We start from the raw sequence: 22,477 nt of genomic DNA on the forward strand, positions 1-22,477 counted from the left end.
CTCATAAAGGAACATATTTTCCATAGAGTATGCCATGTAAGTAAGTGCACAACTTACAGCAATGGTGGACCCATTCTTTCCAACACCACCTGTAAAAATTACTCGAAAATAATTGGTACATGAAAAAACTGTGCCTGCAACTGTACAAAGGGCTGGGAACAGTTTCATTGGAACATTCAGCACAGGAATCTGTCATAAGAAAAAAAAAACATAAGAGAATCAATAATTAGAAATGGACAGCATGATGTTAATGCTAAAATGTCTTTTATTAAAATTTTGCAAGTGTATTACGGAATGCTATTTTTAGAATGTTCATATTGGTGTATAATGCCCTTGTCATGTAGAACTGCATGGAGTTCACCTATTCTTCCCCTTCTCAGCATTTGTTACAATGCTAAATTCTTCTATCACTTCAAATTCTGGCCTGCCTTTCCCATGTTTGGACAGCCTTGTGGAATTGATTTCAACTGCCTCAATGATGACCCCTCTCCTGAATTTTCTCCATTTAACTTCTAAACCGATCCTTAAGGGCTCTGGCACACGGGGGAGATTAGTCGCCCGCGACAAAACTCCCTGTTCGCGGGCGACTAATCTCCCCTTGTGCCAGAGCCCTAAATAAGAAAGATTACTAAAATACACAACATAGCAACCAATCAGCAATTAGATTTGAACAGTCACCTCCAAGTTAGAAACAAAAGCAAAGATCTTGTTTACCGAGAGGAACACCAGTGATGTTTGTCACCAATGATAATAAATGCAACCCTAAGTCATTTATAGAAAATTGAAAAAAAGGCAATTGGTAAAAGCAGTGATCTTTCATGGCTACAGACTAGCTGCTGTATAAACTTTGTGCTAAGAGTTAATTCTCTTGCTTTCTAAAAAAGCATCCATCTCTCTTTCACAACTAAGTAATGTATTTGCCAATACAACAATCCTGGGCAGGGAGTTTTACAACTTCTATTCCCTATCAGCTTAGTTGCTTTTCTTTGGACTTTTTCTGTTTTATTAATACATTTTTTAAGGACTGGAGGACTAAACAGCACTGCATATTCTAGATGGGACTTTGCAAGTACCTATTCAGACCTTTCTGGTACTTAGTGGCATTTCTTGCTACATTTAAGTTTTTGTGCAATATCCTGCTTCACTCAAGACTGACAGCTTTACCTGTGTAATGCAATCCTGGCCTACCAGTTGACACCAAAATGGGTGTTATAATGGCCTAATAGAAAGAAAGCACAAGCTTTCATTCCTGCTAAAAATAATCAGCTACTCAACCCCCGAGACTGTTCTCAGAATGGTACACTGCCTCTCACCTAGTACAAAAACAGGGTGAACCGAAACTAACTGCTACTACAGCTCCAGTCAACAGAGACGCCAACTTTACTTTTCCAACCTCCTTCCCACCCCCTTTTTTTCTCTCCAATACATGTAAAGAAAGGGAGAAAGAGAATAAGAGAAAGAAGAAGGGAAAAGGAAGAAAGGAGGAAAAAAAGGGACAAGAAAACAAAACTCCACAAATGACCTTACTTCAATCCTTGAGCAATGAAAACCTACCCTACCAAAACCCAACCTTATGATAGATCAACATCACCCCTCCGAGATCAACAAATCTGCTCAAAAACTCCACCACTTTTCCCAATCTCACCACCACAACAAGAGATCATGAAGATGAAGATCATACCCACATGCTGGTATAGAGATGGTTTCTCACCTCATGTCACTGATGAGACAAGATGAGATTGAGACAAGAGATTTGAAGAACTGCAATCATCAATAGACAAACTGTTGAGTATCAAGTCAAATTCAAAACGCCTAACTTTATAGGCATTCCAGAATCAAAGGACCGGACTTACTCCATATATTAACAAATAAGATCCCAAACACACACAAATAAAAACCCCAAACTACAACCAATTAATTACATAATTAAACGCTTCCATAAAATAGGCTCAAAAAGGCCACACCTACAACGACGATCCAGACCTGTCACTGCAAATTTTTTAACTTTCAAAACCCAGAAAAACATGACTTTATATTCCACTCTAGAGTACATGATTTATTCTCAAGAATAGATTTCTTTTTGCTTCAAGAGAGCCTATTCCCACGAAAACAGCTGACCCAAATTCACCAATCAATTTCAGATCACATACTGGTCCAGATTACACAAAGACTATGCCTGGAGTTTAGAGGAATGGAACTTTTTAGAGTGCAGAGACATGCAACTAAACTGGTAAAGGGAATAGAAGATTTAAACTATGAGGTTAGACTGTCAAGGCTGGGGTTGTTTTCTTTGGGAAAAAAAAGCACTTGTGATGGGATTAAGATTACTCTGTACAAGTACATTAGGTTATAGACAGTTAGGGGATGTTCTTTTTTTCCCAAAAAAAGAATCTGCTCAAGAGAGGCCAGCCCTTTAGATTAGAGGAACGGAACTTTTATGTAAAGCAGCGTAAATGGTTTTTCACGGTGTTGGCAGCGAGGTTGTGGAATGTCTTTCCTAGTGATGTTGTGATGGCAGATTCTGTTAATGCCTTTAAAAGGGGCTTGGATAATTTCTTGAACAAACATAATATCCAAGGCTACTGTAATACTAAAATCTACAATTAGTATTGATGTTGGTGTATATAGTTTATGTATGCGAGTGTATAAATAGGTCAGTATAGATTTGTGTGTGTGAAGGGTTCACTTGGAAGGGTTGAACTTGATGGACTTTGTTTTTTTTTTTAACTCAACGTAACTACGTAACTATGCATTTCCGTACAATACTTCTTAAGACTGGCACTTTCCCAATTATTTAAAAGACTCAGAAGACTTTAAATAATTTTTGGAACAGACATGGATGTATCTCATGGATGAGAACCAACCACACTGGGAACCACTCCTATGGCAAATTAGAAAGCAATAATGAGAGGACACATACTATCATCCACAACATATAGTAAAAAAAGAATATCTTACTTCAGGGGTCCCCAACCCTTTTTTACCTGTGACCCACATTCAAATGTGAAAAGACTTGGGGAGCAACGCATGCATGAAACATGTTTCTGGGGGTACCATATAAGCCGTAATAAGAACCGTTATTGGCTATTTTGTAGCCCTTAGGAGGACTGGTAGCCTACAGAAGTCTCTGTCTGTCAGTACACCTGGTTTTTATGCAACCAAAACATGCCTCCAAGCCAAGAATTCAAAAATAAGCACCTACTTTAAGGACACTGGGAGCAATATCCAAAGGGGTTGGAGAGCAACATGTTGCTTCTTAACCACTGGTTGGGGATTACTGCCTTACTTAATTCACAACACTCTCAAACACAGTACAAACAGCATATGTCCACCACTTCCACAAAAACCCTGCAATCCCTTGAGCAATATAGAGAAGCTAAAAAAATTATTCAACTCCTTCTTACAAATAAAAAGCAAAAACACAGGTCAACCACACTAAGCAGAAATATCACAGGTGGGGTAACAAACATGGCAGGGCTAATGTTTTAGCTAACCTAGTGAAACCATCCAAACAGGAATCCATTATAACACAAACAAAACACCCGGGGACAAGTCAACTACTAACCATGGCAGATAAAACAGCCAAACAATTTTCCCAGTACTTTCTAAAAAGATCCAACACCACAAATAAAATGCTTCACCAAGCCAAACTCCCTACCCTTACGACACAACAAAGGGACCTACTGAATACTCCCATCATGGCCACGGAACTCAATCTAGCAATAAAGAAAGTCAAACAAAGCTCCGGGCCCTGATGGGTTTATAGGGGTCTACTATAAACTGCTCAAAGACCAGCTAATACCAAATCTGCAACCCCATACACAAAAATCCAGCCTGAACAAACCACCTGCCCACAATTCAATGACGCTTAAATTATTCTAATTCCACAACCTTGCAAAGATCTAACAAAAGCATACCAACCAATTTTACTTCTAAACATAGATTTAACAACACACCAACTGGACTCTACCCATAATAGACACTCAACCAGGGGCATTTGCACAGCTATAGCTATATTTCAGTATATAATACAAAACACTCTAAATCTGCTATAATTTTGAGCTTAGAACCAGCAAAAGCCTTTATTAGCATTTTTAGCCATATCTCCCTATCCTTCTGCATGAACACTGATTCAACTATCACTTTGTTAATTTTATTAAATATATCTACACTATCCCACATAACATCTTATCTATAAACACACTTGACCAACCTCCTATTAGGGCTAATGCTGTTCACTGTCCCTACTTCTATTTAAACTTCTACTTAATGCTTTTCAGATTTTGGGAAAGCATAAAGTTACTCAAAAAACTGAAAAAAATCCAGGGCAACTGCCCTAACACTAAACCATAATCCCAAATGGGGCACGCAATTTTAATTCCAATGGGCCAAACATGGGTCAATCCCATACTTAGGAATCCTCCTTCCGAAGAACCCACACAAACTATTTAGCCTTAATATACCCCTCCATCCTCACAAAAATCTATACAGACTTTCAACATTAGAAACAACTGTCATACTTAGGTAGAACCAAGTTAATTAAAATGACAGTGTTCCCTAAACTACTATACCCCCTGCAAGTCTACTATTACGATTGAAACTGAAAGATGAGAAATGGCTCAAAACAAAATTTAGTTGCTAAAAGATCAGCAATAGGCCTACAAATATTGTGCGAACCTAAAGTAAATGGGGTTATCAACTTCCCAGACATCAAATTATACAACTTACCAGGACAGCTAAAATATATAAAGATATCGTAAGGACTGACTACACAGGCAAAACTTTCACAAACTCAACCCTAAATCAACACATTTACTAAATTTTTATATGGGGTGAAGCCACAAAAATATGTTTACTCAAAAACAAATTAATTTTGGAAAGTAGACATTTGTTACATATCATTAGGTACCAAGATAAGATCTTAAATATGAACACCAAAATCTGCTGAACAGTTTGATGTCCGATATGCATAGCTATAGCAAACTATTTGGCTTATAGAGGCACCAAAATAAAAAAAATAGCACACAAATTTTTCATGGGCAAAAGCAACTAACCAAGAACTATGCATAATGCAATAAATGTATAAAAACACTCAAATCAATGCAGTTATTTGCCTACTCTAATCAACGGTCAGAATTGCAGTTTTAGTAATTTTGCTTGGCCAAATAAGTTTTAGCAAACAAGCAAACAACACCTATGCAAAACTGAAAATAATAAAATGGTTAGAAATGCAACAATATTACTAAGATGGAATATAATAAACAATACAAAGGGTACTGTGTAGTATGATTAGAGAATACACTATTTACAATGGCAGTAAAGCCATTGCAAAGCAAAAAAACTACACACGACACAGTAAAATGTGCTGCAGAACATAGATTCTACATTCTGTCACTTAAAGGAGAAGGAAAGGCAAAGTCACTTGGGGGTGCCCAAAATGTTAGGCACCCCCAAGTGACTTAAATCGCCTACCTTGTACCCCGGGCTGGTGCCCCTGTTCGGAGAGAACAGCACCAGTCCGGGGTAGTTGCAGCACTTCCTCCTTTCTGCTTTGCTCGCGCGTGCATGCGCAGTAGAGTGAAAAGCCAAACTTTTACAGAAAAGTCGGCTTTTCACTCTACTGCGCATGCGCCGACCGCTGGCAGTTAAGGTTTCATTTAGACAAAATATGTTCTCAAAGAAAGTCTTTGTACATTTATGTGTAACAAGTTGGTTTCTGAACTAGCTAAGACAAAAAGGTGCACAAACTGGTGCTTTTTCTGATTAATTGATGTTTATCGACAGACTTCTAATTCTCCTAAAAATCATGTCCTGCAACAGGCACACAATGTCAAGGCAAAGTGGCTTTACATACATTCTTGAAAGTCCTCAGATAAAAGTTATAAGTCTATAAATGACTGAAAACTGCTATTAACTAATTATTGATAGCTATTTGTTTAGTTTAATACTTTTTTTTTTTGTCTATGTAAAGTTGGGAGGAACACGGGTCAAAAAAATTTCATTACAGTAATGATGCTTCATTATTATTTGTATATGACAATAAGACTTGAAATTCAAATATAAATAAAGTTGTTGCAAAATCAATAAAGGTTTGCACAGGCACATATATTGGGGTCAAACCCTTTAAATTAAACACCTTTAAATTAACCTGTAGTGTGATCTAGACAGTAATATTCTGAGGCAATTAGCAACTACTCTTCATTTTTCCAGATTTTTGAATTTTTTTCTAGCAGCTTTCCAGTCTGAAATTTTAGCAATCATGTGGTTTCTAGCATTTAATTTATCCTAGCCACAAGTCAGTGGTTTTAATAAGAGACTTATAGATGAGTAGAAGAGGGCCTAAACAGAAACAAATAAAAAGAAACAATAACAATAAAATTGTAGCCCCGCATAGCAATAGTTTTTTGGCTTCCAGTGTCATTGACAACCATTTTAAAGCTAAAAATAGTTAAAAGCAGCAAATAATTACAAAACCTGTAACATATAGAAATAAAAGCAAATTGAAACAGTTCTAAGAACAGGAAATTATATAACAAACTTAATAAAAGTGGTAAACTAAGGAGGCCAGAAGAAAAACATCACCCTTTATTCAGATTCAGGAACCACAGCAACATTAGAAACACAAAGCTACTTACAGGAACATATTTAAGTCAGTTTAAAAGGGACTAGAAAATGTAATTCCAAGCAACTTTCCAATGTTCACTACTTTAGTAAATGTAGCTTTCAAACTGTTAAGATACATTTTAAAGTTATTTGTAAATGTAATTAAAAAGCAGCATGTGTCAACACTTACCATACTAAGTAGCTGTAAAAGAGACAAGCACTAAATTATATTGTAGCTATTATTTATGCAACAAACATTAGCAAATTTAAGAAACTGTGCATTTTTACAATAAAGAATGCCACTTAAATTACCATTGATAGCCACAAAGTTGGTCCACCGATCGCAGCCAATAAATGCATGATTATTATGAAGATTTGCACTTCAGTCACATCAATTCTGATTACAGAAAAGAAGCAGAAATAAAGCATCGTTATTTGTGAATTAAGCTGTGAATTATACAATGACCATGCAAAAATTTCAAGATAGATAAGCATGTAACGTATATAGTGCGGATTTACCCAAAAATTTTGAAATCAGGAAATTGTGGGAGTTTGTTCTGTTAAAATTGATCAATAAGAGGTGCAAAACCCTATATATTTTTGCCGGCTTTTGCCCTATTTTGACTTTTTGCTATAAATGTTCATTGTACTTTGTAATAACGTCATTAAGATGGCCCATATCCAGATCCTGCATCTCCAAGTTGTACACAAAGTTTTTTTTACATCAACACACACAACTACATTCAACATAAAATTTGTTTGTATAAATCTGTACAGAAACGCTCTAAGTGCTAATAACACTGCAATCACTTTAAGTTAAAGGAGAATGCAAATCAGAATTTAAAAAGCATATTGCCCTATTGTTTAGTAAAAACACCACACTTTTGGCTCACCTAATCAAATATTTACTCAGTCACACTTACTTCACATTTTCTATAACAGACAGCCATCTTTAAAAAGGTATTCTCCCCTCCTTGCTTCATACTGAACATGTGTTTAAATCCCCCCCCCCCCCAGATCCGCTTCTGATTGGCTGGTGGGCATGTGTAGCCTACTGGAAGGGGAGAGAGATTTCAGTGATGTCACTGTAGTCTTCACACTGCTGTAGGCTGCCAGCACCATATCTCAGAGAAGCAAGCAGGGATCTGGGAATTTAGATATGGAGTAAGTACTTAAAAAGAATGCCTTTAGACTTACTTTTAATTTATATTAACCTTTCATTGTCCTTTAATTATAGTTATTTTACTGCATTATTTGTCATTTTAATGCATTTTTGTATCCACATTACTTTTCTTTGCTTGTTTGTGCCTGTAAATTTTAACTGGATAAGAAAACACAAAACTAGAATTCTGACTAGTAATTGAACTTTGCAATATATTGTTTTTTAGTATTTTGATGGAAAAAATATTTGTGTAGTGTTTCTATTTTGGAGCTTCTGATCACCATATAGTTTTGCAAACCTCTGCCATTTACATTTTATCTTTCTGCGTAAGGATGCGCTAGACATTAGGGTGATATGTGCAAGTGCATTGTGCAATTTTCGAAACAAATTCCCATGTTTTTACCCAGTATGCAATTTTCTTACCCATAACTCAAAGAAGACCAACTGCACCTTGGTGTGTTAGACAACTGAATGCAAGTTGCAAATACATTTCAAGTTTGGATGATGTCATGTCTGCCACTTGATGTTAAAATTATGTTAGCATGTTATTTGCTTTGTGCAAGTCTACTGCAACTACTCACAACCTGCTCTGCAGACCCTGGAATTACCACCACTTTCAGGGTGGCAGCTTACAGGGTTATTGGTGTCCAAAAGCACAACATTTGCACTATTTAAGTGTGATTGCACTTGTGGCCGCATTCATAAATTTCCCCTACAAGATGTTATAAATTGCAAGCTTTCAGGCAATTTTCTGAGTTTTCCAAAAGTAAAGCTTTTTCAAGAATATAGTATTCTGTTGTGAATCCTATGATGCATACAATTTATGTACCTAAATATGTGTGTGAGATGAAGCTCCAAAGGGTGGTTCCCGATCTTGTATACCCTGATCAATCAGGCTTTATGCCCGGGAGATCCACTGACATTAATTTAAGAAGACTCTTCACCAATCTACAAATCCCTCATTTAGAGACAGGCACCAGAGTTGTTGCCTCCCTAGACTCCGCCAAAGCCTTTGACTCAATTGAATGGGGATACCTATGGGAGGTCTTGTCCGGCTTCGGCCAAACATTTTTGAAGTGGATCAAGCTACTATACCAACACCCTACAGCAGGAGTCAGAGTAAATGGGATTACATCTCCCTCATTTTCCCTGGAAAGAGGGACCCGCCATGGCTGTCCACTCTCACCAATATTATTTGCCCTAGCCTATAGCCATACTGATCAGGAACTCCCTGGGTATTAGAGGTCTTACATATGGTAATATTAAAGAAAAATTATCATTATATGCAGATAACTTGCTAATATACCTTGCAGATCCCAGGGATTCGCTGACCTCTCTGCTGCACCAAGTGGACAACTTTGGTCACTATTCCGGTCTGCGAATCAACTGGGATAAGTCAATCCTTTGCCCTATAGACCCTCTCCAACCACAACCAGTAATACCCAATATACCTTTAAAGTGGGCCAACCAATTTAAATACTTTAAATACATACCACTTAACCTAGACCCCTTACTGTCAGATCTCAAAACCCGACGGACCAAATGGTCCAAGTTACCACTTTCACTCTGGGGCCACATAAATATAAAAAAAATGATATATCTTCCCAAATTTTTATAAATATTATACAATGCCGCAATATCCCTAAAACCTTCTTTAAGAAACTTAACCAAATCATCCTACTATTTATTTGGAATAATCAACCCCCCCAGAATGGCCTGGACGAAACTATGCGCTCCCCTAGCTGAAGGAGGCCTAGCCCTCCCCCACTTTTATCATTACCTCACAGATACATTACCTACACTGGTGCTTCATTCATGACCCTTATAACCCAAATATGCAGCTCCAGGCAACAACAGTTGGCTTCCTGGAAGGACTAAGCAACTTTCCATATTGACACCTTAAAGATACAGCCCCACTACCAACAACTCTAACTATCCCGCAAAAAGCTTGGACCATAGCACTCACACTACTCAAACATCCGATATATGGGGCAACCAATATTTACTACAATTTAGGTCACTACACAACTTCATATACTGGCCTTGCCACAATATTAAATATCTGGGAGATCTTACGGAACACTCAGCCTTCCCAACATATGCACAGATCCGAGAGAAAGCTCAACAACCTACTCTCCCTTTTATAAATATTTGCAGTTGCGATCAGTGTTCAGGGACCAATTTGCCACTCTCACCCCCCAGCTCATGTATTTAACAGTGGAGGCTACTATACAATCTAGCAACCCAGTAAAGCTTACCTCAAATCTATATCAAAATCTACTCTCTGCAGGCCCCAAACCCTTTCACTCCGCACAAATATGGTGGACTTCCCAAATACCAGCACTCATCCAAGACGATTGGGAAGACACCAACAGACACCATGTACAACTATCTTGTATCTACCAATGACAGATTAATACAGTATAAATTCTTTCATCATCTGTATATCACACCACTAAGGTTGCACCAGATGGGCCGTACCCCAACAGATCAGTGCCCGAGATGTGCAGCAAGCCCTGCTAACTTTTGTCACGTGATCTGGTCATGTCCCCACATTGCTAAATTCTGGTCAGCAGTGACTAAATATTTATCGAATAACTTAGCCTTCCCTACTGTGACTGCTCCCGAAACCTGCTTGCTAGGAGTCCTAGACAGTATAATTGCTCAAAATAGTTCTCGGATACGCTACAGAATATTGTTGTTCTATGCAAAAAAAAAAAAACAGTCGCAATGCACTGGATGGGCCCTACCCTCCCCACCATTACAGCCTGGCAGAATCTAGTGAATACCGTTGCTGCTCTCTATAAACTTACATATGAGACTAGGGGCGCACCTGATAAATTTGACAAAGTTTGGGGCCCTTAGTGTGACCTATAGGGAAACTAAAGGACTCAATTTACATTATAATACTCCCGGCGTCTCTATATTGAAAAAGCAATATATATATTTTTCCTAGGTTTACTAAAAGGCTCTTAAATGCACTTAAAAAGAGAGTACAAAAGGTTACATTTAGCAGCATCTCAATTTAAAAAATATTGCAATTCGTTCTATGCTTTTGCAGAATATGTTTTTGACGTAAAACAAGAATCATAAAAGAAATATCCTGGGCTGGTATTCCTTTTCTTTAAGAAAATGAGTGACAGATTGTAATTAGTCTTCTGAAAAATGTCAAGGTTTTTTGTTTAAAGTTGAAATATAAGGGTGCAGCAAGGAACATAAGTATTTGAACACCCTGCGATTTTGCAAGTTCTCCCACTTAGAAATCATGGAGGGGTCTGAAATTCATACTGTAGGTGCATTCCCACTGTGAGAGATAGCATTTAAAAATAAAATTCAGGAAATCACATTGTATGATTTTTAAAGAATTTATTTGTATTGCACTGCTGCACATAAATATTTGAACACCTGGCAATCAGCAAGAATTCTGGCTCCTAAAGACCGGTCAAACGAGGCGTAGGGCGGATATTTTCGGCAAGCGGAAAAGCACTTGCTGAAAATACAGCCCCACGTCTCCTACATGTGCCTGCACCCGAATGAGTGTTTTTCCGCCTTAAAATGTCCAACTCTACAACACTCATTAATCTAAATAGTAGCACCTGTCTGAGCTTTTTAAAGACACCTGCTCACCCCATAGTCAGTCAGACTCCAACTACTACCATGGGCAAGACCAAAGAGCTGTCAAAAGACCCCAGAGACAAAATTGTGGACCTCCACAAGGCTGGAAAGGGCTACGGGGCAATTGCCAAGCAGCTTGGTGAAAATAGATCAGCTGTTGGAGCAATTGTTAGAAAATGGAAGAGGCTAAAGACGACTGTCAGTCTCCCTAGGACTGCGGCTCCATGCAAGATCTCACCTCGTGGGGTATTACTGATGATAAGAAAGGTGAGGAATCAGCCTAGAACTACAAGGGAGGAGCTGGTCAATGACATGAAGACAGCTGGGACCACAGTTTCAAAGGTCACTGTCGGTAGACACTACGCCATCATGGTTTCAAATCATGCATTGCACAGAAGGTTCCCCTGCTCAAGTCATCACATGTCCAGGCCCATCTGAAGTTTGCCAATCACCATCTGGATGATCCAGAGGAGGCATGGGAGAAAGTCATGTGGTCAGATGAGACCAAAGTAGAACTTTTTGGTCTAAACTTTACTTGCCATGTTTGGAGGAAAAATAATGATGAGTTGCATCCCAAGAACACCATCCCTACTGTGAAGCATGGGGTTGGTAACATGTGAAGCATGATTTGGGGGTGCTTTTCTGTGAAGGGGACAGGACGACTGCACTGTATTAAGGAGAGGATGAATGGGGCCATGTATTGTGAGATTTTGAGCAACAACCTCCTTCCCTCAGTCAGAGCATTGAAGATGGGTCATGGCTGGGTCTTCCAACATAACAATGACCCGAATCACACAGCCAGGATAAGTGGCTCTGTAAGAGGCATATAAAGGTTCTGGAGTGGCCTAGCCAGTCTCCAGACCTAAATCCAATAGAAAATCTTTGGAGGGAGCTGAAACTCTGTGTTGCTCAGCGACAGCCTAGAGGAGATCTGTGTGGAGGAGTGGGCCAAAATCCCTGTTGCAGTGTGTGCAAACCTGGTCAAGAACTACAGAAAACATTTGACCTCTGTAATTGTACACAAAGGCTTCTGTACCAAATATTAACACTGATTGTCTCAGGTGTTCAAATACTTAAAGGAAAAGTAACACTAAAAATGTTTTAACTAAAAAATCTATTCTACCCTCCCCCAATAATTGCCCTATCCTGAAAACCCTGTGCTGTGGCATAGAGGCGGGGCAGGCAATATATGACTGACAGCTGGGATTTTTAAATGCCTTTATAATGGGTTTGGATGTGTTAATATAAAAATGAATTTGGGTTTCATGTTTATTTGAAAAGGACTTTTATTATACAGCTTTTTATGTCTGGGTGACTGGTCCACTTTAAGCCAAAAGACTTTATTCTGACTTGCTTTTAAAATCCGAAAGTGCAGGATCTAGAAAATAGAATATAGTTGCATCTCTGAAGTGGTCTTAAGCATATCACTTGCACAGACCACCTTTGGACAATAACTAAACTTGCTATATATGCCCCATATATGCCCCATCCAGCATACGCCCCACACAGCAAAATAGGGTATAGCTGATTAAGCTCTAAAACATAGCTGGAGCTCTGTATAAACCAAATGGCAGTATATAGTGTACCTCAGGGGTCCCCAACCTTTCTTACTTGTGAGCCACAGTCAAATGTAAAAAGACTTGGAGAGCAACACAAGCATCATAAAAGTTCATGGAAGTGCCAAATAAGGGCTAAGATTGGCTATTAGGTAGCCTCTATGCACACTGCCAGCTTACATGTGGCTTTACTTGGTAGTAAATCTTGTTTTTATTCAACCAAAACTTGCCACCAAGTCAGGAATTCAAAAATAACTACATGCTTTGGGGACACTGAGAGCAACATCCCAGGGGTTGGGGAGCAATATGTTGCTCACAAACCACTGGTTGGGGATCACTGGTGTACTACAACCCTCTGAAGTCAGAAAAGTTGTCTTTTCCTCCGCCTGCTTGAGATGTCAAAACAAGTTAAGATTTACTTGTTTAGCGAGATCTTCTCCCAAGCAAAACAACTGGGCTACACTAATCACTGTAGGATTCTTATATTATTCCAAGAGCCAACATTTTTCTACTTTTTCAGACACTGCATGTCTGATGAGCAGGTAGCATCTTTCCGACTGATGGTCTTTTCTGTACTTAATGGTAGCTAAGCTGCATTAATCCATACTGGCAGACCCAAAGTCCACAGTACATGAGGGAGTAGGAAAGAATCCAGGGTAAACTAGAGTCCAGGGAAACACTTCCCCAGGTACCAGTTCATAACAGGTGGCACTGTCTTACCTTAGCCTAATTTCCATTTCTTGTTGACAAAGACTTACGAATGTGTTTGTCAATAAAAATGACTGCAGTTGAGAACAGTATTTGTTTCAATTTTTTTTTAGCAGACAACAGTCTTAAAACTCTGTGCTTTCAAGCAACAATCGACTGAAAGTGCTTTCACAAGTCCATTCAAAGCAATTACAGCAAAGGTTAAATGTGGGCAGTTTTCCTGACCTAAAAACACATGTGTTAAATTCACTTCCCTTACATACGCATGATTGTTTCCTCATTACATATTACTGCAATGCATTTCATTCAGTAAATAATTCCTTGTCAATATTAAAGGTGGCTAATGACAATCTGGTATGTTATATAGAGACCAAGGCTAATAGCAATTACCTAGGCCAGTGCTGTCCTACTGGCTGCTGTGATCTAGGCTGTTCCGAAACCCAGCATTGTATGCACTGTAAGGTGTGTGGCACAAAGCATATTCTCAGCAGAGACTGCCGCCCTCCCTTTCACTTGAATGTAAAATGCACAACAGCAATGGTACTGGTGCTTTTTAGCTCTAAAATGTAAGTTTTGTTTTTTAATTTAAAAAAAAAAAAAAAAAAAAGCATTAGTACAATGTTATGTGTTTCCCATTTAAGTGCTAAACAGGGGAGGGGTAATGTCATCCTTTAAAAGAAAAGACATTTACCACCGTAGAAGGTTAAAATATATTCTCTGATGATTACAGAAATGTTTACATTTTACAGAGGATTGTGTCTTTTAAGGGGAAGGATGCAGAGAATAACTTGTTTCACAGAGAGTTGACTCTTAGCTTCTCTACAATATAGGTTTATTTTAAATGGTTTTATAACCTACTTATTCTGTCTCTATCCTACAACAGAAAATACTATCTGTTTTTAAAGGAAAAAGGTAAAGGGGAGCTGCTATTTCAACTAAATATCCAGCAAAACGAAGGGGATGTTTAGTAAATATATTATGCAATATTGAAATTTTTACTGAAGTAAATCCATTTTTTTGTATGGAGCACCTGCACACTCCTACTTGCCAACCATACTTCACAGAATGGCCATGCAACAGTAGGGCATGCAGCTGTTATGCCTGGTCATGTCACTTCCTGGTTGTAATCACTGACCAGAACCATATGCACTGGAAGGTAAGGAACAGGTCAACTTTTTTATGCACCTTCTCATATTTGGTGATCAGCATGAGCCAAGAGCATGGCCAGACATTGGAGTTGCCAAGCCTGCTGCACAGCTCTGCTTTTTGAGGTCTGGTGTGGGGCAGCAGCTCTGTTCTGCAGTCTGCTTGAAGAGGGGCATGTGCAGGGGCCTTATCCTTACAGTATGGGTTTCATTCTCCTTTAAGTATTTTAACCTTTCATTTTCCTGCTGCAAATAACTCACTCCTACTGTTTCACATATCTAAAAGCTGACAGTAAGGAATTCAGACCCCCTGAATTACTGATTATGGAATAAAACAGCATGGATTAGTTGTTTCCAGCAGAAAAATACCGTATATACCGAGTATAAGCCGAGGTACCTAATTTTACCTAAGAAACCTGGAAAAACTTATTGACTCAAGTATAAGCCTAGGGTGGGAAATGCAGCCGCTGCTGCTAAGTTTCAATAATCAAATTATTTAATAAAAGGACACTCACAAGTGCTTACATGACTACCATATTAATAAACACAAGGTATGGGCTGGAAAATGAGGCGCATCCAACATAAGATAACCATATGCAAGGTTGTACAGGTTAATATCTCATTTAAGTTTACATTCAGACCTAAGAGATACTCCTGCAATGGAATTCCCATCAAATGACTGTAACGAGCTGGCGCGCACCTACCCCAAATGCGCCGTCCAAGCCCGAACACTAGACGCGCATCCTTCTCCTGCACATAGTCGCGACGCGCACCTCCCCCCCCCCGCGGCACCCAAGCACGAACACTCAACGCTTTAGCAGAAAGATATTTATTTTCACTATTCCTGGATAACTGCGTTAGGCCAGTAGGAGATGACTGATCATTGGATGCTATAAGATACCATTTCACATTTTCTCTATGTGTCTGTATTACCACAGAATTGTTATCACCTGTAATGTAGCTTCCACACCTTGTATTGTGCTAGACTTTAGAAAAACCTTCAATCAATCTGTGCTCTGGGCCTGCAAAGAACAAACTCCACACAAATATGCTTCTGATCTAGGGGGCAGTACATGCAAGAAAAGATTAACAACCTGATCAGCTTCTGATTTTTTCTAAAAAATTGTGGTAATGTCATATAAGAATACAATAGCTCCCAGCATGTAAATTTGTGTAATATCAAGTAAATGTATGATTTAAAATTAGCATTATCGGCCAATATTCTGAAGTGAGGGTATGCCCTCTTGAAATATATTATACTACAAAAAGAAAAAATGGCATGTTAACAGATGACAGTAGCCCATGCTACATCTTAAAGGGGTTGTTCACCTTTGAGTTAACTTTTAGAATGATGTATAGAATAATCTAAGAATTTGCAATTGGTCTTCATTTTTTATTTGTATTTTTTTCATTATTTCACTTTTTGTTTCGGAACTCTCCAGTTTGACATTTCAACAGTTATCTGGTTGCTAGGGTTTGAATGAGAAACTGGCATATAGAGGAGTACCTAAATAGAAAAAAAAAAGTAACATTAGCAATAACATTGCAGTCTCATAGAGCAATTAATTTTTTGCTGCTGGGGTCAGTGACCCCCATTTGAAAGCTGCAAAGCTGAGTCAGAAAAAAAGGGCAAATAATTTAAAAAAAATTTATAAAAAATAAATAATGAAGACCAACTGAAAAGTTACTTAGAATGGGCCATTCTATAACATACTAAGGGGCACATTTACTAACCCACGAACGGGCCGAATGCGTCCAATTGCGTTTTTTTCGTAATGATCGGTATTGTGCGATTTTTGTCGGAAATTATCGCGACTTTTTCGTTACCAATACGATTTGCGCGGAAAAACGCGAGTTTTTCGTAGCCATTGCGAAAGTTGAGCAGAATCTGGCGATTTTTTCGTAGCGTTAAAACTTGCGCGAAACGTCGCGCCTTTTAAGTTTTAACGCTACGAAAAAGGCGGGACTTTTCGCGCAAGTTTTAATGCTACGAAAAAATCGCCAGATTTTGCGCAACTTTCGGAATGGCTACGAAAAACTCGCGTTTTTCCGCGCAAGTCGTAATGGCTACGAAAAACTCGCGTTTTTTCGCGCAAATCGTATTGGTAACGAAAAAGTCGCGATAATTTCCGAAAAGTCGCAAAGGTGCCGAAAAATCGCAAAAAATACGAAAAAGTCGCAAAATGTTCGTTTTCCAATCGGAATTTTTCCAATTCGGATTCGAATTCGTGTCTTAGTAAATCAGCCCCTAAAAGTCAACATAAAGGTAAACCACTCCATTAAAAACGCGACACTTAAGGACAGTCCCATATGTCCTATATGTAACAATTTTTAGTTCTGATATTACAGTACTCTTTATTTGCAAGATCTGGATGAACCTTTAAACCAAATATTATCCAAAAAAGAAAAAAACCTTTAAAGTGCTTTTAAAACAACTGAAGACTTTTTTTTAGATGATGCATTATTTTTTTCCCTGTTTTCAAAATAGGCAAATTTAATTTAAAGAAATTATCATCTTGATGCATGTCTAATTCAAAAACAGTGAAAATACATATTCAGAGTAAACAGAATAAAGGATATTCCAAATGAAATGAAAATGAACATATTTACCTATGCCAATTAGCACTATTCTATTGAATGCCACTATCTGGAGCACTATTCTATTGAATGCCACTATCTTGCACCTGCCAGGGGCAGTGAGCATGCACAGGAGAGTAACGGTTCTGAATTTACTTTTTAAGCTCTGATATTACTCTGCTGTGCATACGCCCAGGCCAAGGCAGCTACAAAGAATCCATAGGACAACAGGTAAGACAAAGTTGGACAATGCAATAGAGTATTACCCCAAACCAGTGCATTTTATCAGTGAAAATGAACACCAGTCTGAGGTTAGAGATTATAATCACTGGGAAGTGCCTAAAAAATTGGCACCCCAAGTAATTAATCCTTTTAATTGTCTATTAATAACACTTTGTTTCTTAAAGTTATATTGACCCCAACAAATTAATATGTCAAATAAACACATTATCGAGTATAACTTACATCCCAAAGCGCAGTGTGCCAGACACATAGGTTTGCCAGTGAGCACAGTAGAACATAAACATGCCCGCAAAACAGCAGAAAAACATCCAGTCCGGGTTTGTTCCAAGCTGAACCGCAATGCAGGTACCCAAGACAACAAAAACTGTCAAACACAAACATTAATAGGTTATTTGACAACACATCTATATAAGCTTATTTTTTTACATGATATATCTAAAAATAACAAAAGCAAAAGTCAATCCTTAAGTAGACCTCCAAAAAAAGAGCTCCAGTTCCCGGAGTATGGTTACAGCGGCAGAAGTAACCCTACTGCCAGGACAGATAAAGGAAGTTTATAAACAATGACATGACAATGACACTGTTGTGGAACCAACCAGAAATTATGCTCTCCTTGATCTAGTGATCAACACCAACCCAGAAGTATGGCAAATATGCAAAAATAGAAAACCTGAGTAATAGTAACCATAATATTACTACATTTAATAGTTGTTGCAAAAAGCAAATATACACCAGATCAACAAAGGTTCTAAATTTAAGGAACACAAATTTTAATTCCTTAGGGTGAAGACACACAGAGCTACTAGTAGCAGCAACTTGCTATGGCTACTAAAATAGACAATACTGATCATTTACTGAAAATTTTCTCAGAAGCAATTCTCAGTAGTGTCTATGGCAGGATATTTTTTTAAGTTTAGTTGCCATGAAAAAGTAGTTGCTACTAGTAGCTCAGCGTGCTTTCACCATTAAAGGAACAGTCCGACGTAAAAATAAACCTGCGTAATAAGGCTGTGCAAAATAAAGCATGTTTTTAACATAGGTAGCCGAAAATCTAATCTATAAAGGCTGGAGTGAACGGATGTCTAACAGAATACAACTTCCTTATTTGTCTTACATTCACTGATCACAAACAGGAAAGAGATACAGGTTAGAGAGATACAAAGGATATAAGGGTAAAATATGGAGTGAAAATGTATCCTTAATATATATATATAATGCTGATATGTTGCTAAATGTGTCAGTACTAAAAAGGTTTAGTTAATTTTTGGTACATGCTGAGGCCAGGGGGTGGAGCTTGCTGTTTTTGAGAAGGAGCAGGAAGAGAGGGGAAAAAAAGTCAGTTAGGACCAGTAGACTAGCTTGGCTGACTGGAGCCAGAGTGAAACCTGCAACTCTGCTCAACAAGGGCAGTAGTCCTGGAGGAGCCTTGGAGATTCAAGGACTGTGGCTGGAGCAGATGGTAGAAATGGACTTTCCTGCATCAGTATTGCAGTTTGTTACAGTATTGCAGTTTGTTGTGTGATTAAGGCTTGCACATATGAATAAGGACAGGATAACTCTGCAAGTATTAAGTGCTATAGCTTTGGGGGAGTTTGCTGGTGTCCTGCTAAAAAATCTAAGTAATAATATGTACTGACATTAACCCCATCTTGCCACTATCAACAAACCCACTCAGCACAAACAGATAGACAGATGGCTTTGGATTTAAAATCACCTAACCAAGCCCCTGCTCCCTGTATAGGAAAAAGAAACAACTTACAATAGGACTGGTGCCTGCTGACAAGCAATAGTGACTTGATACATTTAAATTAATGTTACATTAATGTTTCGCTAAAGCTACCTTATATATTATATTATATGTTGAGTTGAGCTGGATGTTTTCATCAATACCAAAGTAATAAAAAAAAGTCTACAGAGTTAAAGTTTGTTTACAAGGATGTTAGACATTCATTCACTCCAGCCATAATATATTACAATACAGGCCTGGGATCCAGAAACCGGTTACGTAAAAAAGTTTTAAATTACAGGAAGGTCATCTCCCATAAACTCCATTGTAAACAATTTTAAATCAAATTTGAAAATAAAACAGTACCTTATACTTGATCCCAACTAAGATACAGTGAAACCACCTCAATTTTACATCTCCTGATTTTAAGTTTTCCTGCATTTTTTACCATTGTTTTATGATCACACTAATATATAACACATAAATAAATATCCCTGATATTACATTTTCCTGAATTTTGCACCATTTTTTTTCTGGTCCCCTGAAAAACTTAAAACGGGGGTTCTACTGTAATAAATCCTTAATAAAGGCAAAATAAACCTATGGGGTTAAATTATTTTTTTTTAGCAGACTTTAGGTATCAAGATCCAAATTACAGAAAGATCCCTTATCCAAAAAGTCACAGGTTCCAAGCATTCTGGATAACAGGTAATACACCTGTACTGTAAATATATTTACCCAGTTTTATTTTTGCACTGAACAATTCCTTTAAAGTTATTCTCAGTAAAAATTAATACAATATCTTTATTTGTGAGCAAAAAATGAAAAAAAAAATTGTCACAGGGCTGTTTATATACAAAAAAAGTGTTTTTGTCCTTGAACTTAAAAACTTATTAACCTTTCTTCAAGTGTTGTAAAAAAGTCAATCAGGAAGGCAAAGACAGAAAACGAGGAACTGGTTCCTTTGCAGGCAAAGACTACCCCCTAAAATCTTTTTAAGTATATTAATAGTAAAAAGGATACAGGTTGAGTTTTACATATGAGGGATGTTTTTGTAATTTGGATCACCATACCTTAAGTCTGCTAAAAATCATTTAAACAAACCCAATAGGATTAGGTTGCCAGCAATATGGAAACATGCAGTTTTGTTAGCATGAAACACAAGGAACTATTTTTGTATTATAAAGAAAACAGAAATCATTTTTAAAGATCAGAATTCTTTGCTTAAAATTGAATCTATGGCAGATGGCCTTTCTGTAATTTGAAGCTTTCTTGATAATAGGTTTCTGAATAAAGGTTATAAAGGATTCAGAAAAATCAAACAGTCATGAGAGTTTGAGACCTGCTTAATTGCTGCACAGAGGGTTCAACTTGATCAAGTCAGTGGCTGATATAGAATAGGGTACTTCAATGTTAACTCAAGTTAATGTCAACAAGGCACCATGGACCAATGGATTTTTCACCCTTGAGTACAAGAAAACCGATATTTTGAAGAACACATTATATGATTGGTTACCCCTTCTTCTCCTAGATCTGGTATATATCCAGATATATTTCTTATGAAATTAGCTGCTTTAAACAAGAAACCTTCTATGTTTACTTCAGTTGCAGCCAACATCTTTACAGTATTGATATAATCAAGATGAACAATTTTCACACCTGTGCATGCACAAAATTCCCCCGCCTGCTCGGCCTGTGCCTAACAGTTTCTTGTGCGCTGCCATAGATGACAAAACAGCAGCGCACAAGCAGCAACAGGAGGCAAGGCAGGCAAAGTGATATATAATAGACCTGATAAGCGCAGACAATGAATGAATACTATTCTGTTACCAATCAGAGTTTAAAAGCTGGGCGCATGGGAAACCATTGCAACTGCTGTAAGCGGTTGCGATTGGTTCCCATTTTAAAGAGGACACGCATAGCTGGGTTCATGAATGTGAGCGATCCTGCTCACATAGGAGAAAGTGAGCACACAATGAAGATGAACTGTGCATGCGCCTTTTTTGAAGACTATCTACTGCGCATGCATTAGATCTTGGTTTTGGTAAACAGTGTTGCATTGTGGGATTTTTTTCACCTATACTAAGCATTTTCTATGTAATTCCAATATTTAAAAAATTATTAAGACATTATCCAGGACCCATAAAATTGAAAAAATTGGAAAATACGGCTGCAGTCGATGTGAACTATTTGGTTTTTGACAAAACTTTTTATACATTGCCGCATAACAAGCACAACTGCTAAGGTATATAGATCTTGGTAATGTTTGTACATGGATAGGAAACTGGCTAGAGAATCAAGTATAAAGGGTAGATATCACTCCATTTGGAGTAGGTTTATTAATGGGCTTCCACAGGTTTCTGTATTGGGTAATTTTTTATTTAATTTATTCATTAATGAGATACTGATTCCAGAAAATAAACCTCCATGATGTTTTTTTTCAGAAGTCAACAATCAAGGTAATAAAAACGGAACAGATTGGGTGAGTTGTGGATTAAGTTAAAGGGGTGGTTCACTATTAAAGAGATACTGACACCAGAAGATAAACGTTTTTTGCATCTATCATAACATTGTCTTTATATGCTATTTATAAGTTAGCTTTAAAAGTATTTGGCTGATGCTTTAATATTCCTTATCTGATCCCCCATATTTGTCCAGCAGTAGGCTATTAGCATTAGCAGCTATAACTGACAGGTTGAGAAGGGACAGTCATGTTGGCAAAACAGTCAGGTAACAATTACTTACAAAAGCAGAGGTATCGCTGAAAAACTCAACATCGCTGAAAAAATTAACATGGCCTATAGGTAACTTTTATTATACAAACATATTGTGAAGAGTATTTCTTTTAGTGTCAGTAAACTTTTAGTATGCTACAGAATGGCCAATTTTAAGTAACTTTTCAACTGGCCTTTATTATTTTATTTTTTTTATAGCTTTTGAATTATGTGCCATTTTGTAACTCTTTCCAACTTTTAAATGGGGGTCACTGACCCCAAAAGCAAATTGCTCGATTAAACCTGGGTGCTATATATATATATATATATATATATATATATATATATATATATATATGGTAACTTAGTAACTTAGCTTTCACAATGTTAAGCAAGGTAACAGAAATGTATTAAAAAACAAACAAAAA

The 22,477-nt window shown here is 37.7% G+C and overlaps 1 protein-coding gene across 6 annotated transcripts in view; it reads right to left on the bottom strand.

Moving 5' to 3' along the window:
* The window catches only part of cept1 (choline/ethanolamine phosphotransferase 1), a 40,996-nt gene that overhangs the window by 13,759 nt on the left and 4,760 nt on the right, over positions 1-22,477 (bottom strand). For all 6 annotated transcript variants that reach the window (XM_012962314.3, XM_012962328.3, XM_012962318.3 and 3 more), the window contains 3 exons: positions 17,832-17,973; positions 6,916-7,000; positions 58-189 (listed from right to left, as the gene is read on the bottom strand). In XM_012962314.3, the coding sequence (XP_012817768.1) occupies positions 58-189; positions 6,916-7,000; positions 17,832-17,973 (359 nt within the window). The remainder of the gene's footprint in view (positions 1-57; positions 190-6,915; positions 7,001-17,831; positions 17,974-22,477) is intronic.

The sequence above is a fragment of the Xenopus tropicalis genome, chromosome 2 (assembly GCF_000004195.4).
Source record: "Xenopus tropicalis strain Nigerian chromosome 2, UCB_Xtro_10.0, whole genome shotgun sequence".
NCBI classification, from domain to species: Eukaryota; Metazoa; Chordata; class Amphibia; order Anura; family Pipidae; genus Xenopus; species Xenopus tropicalis.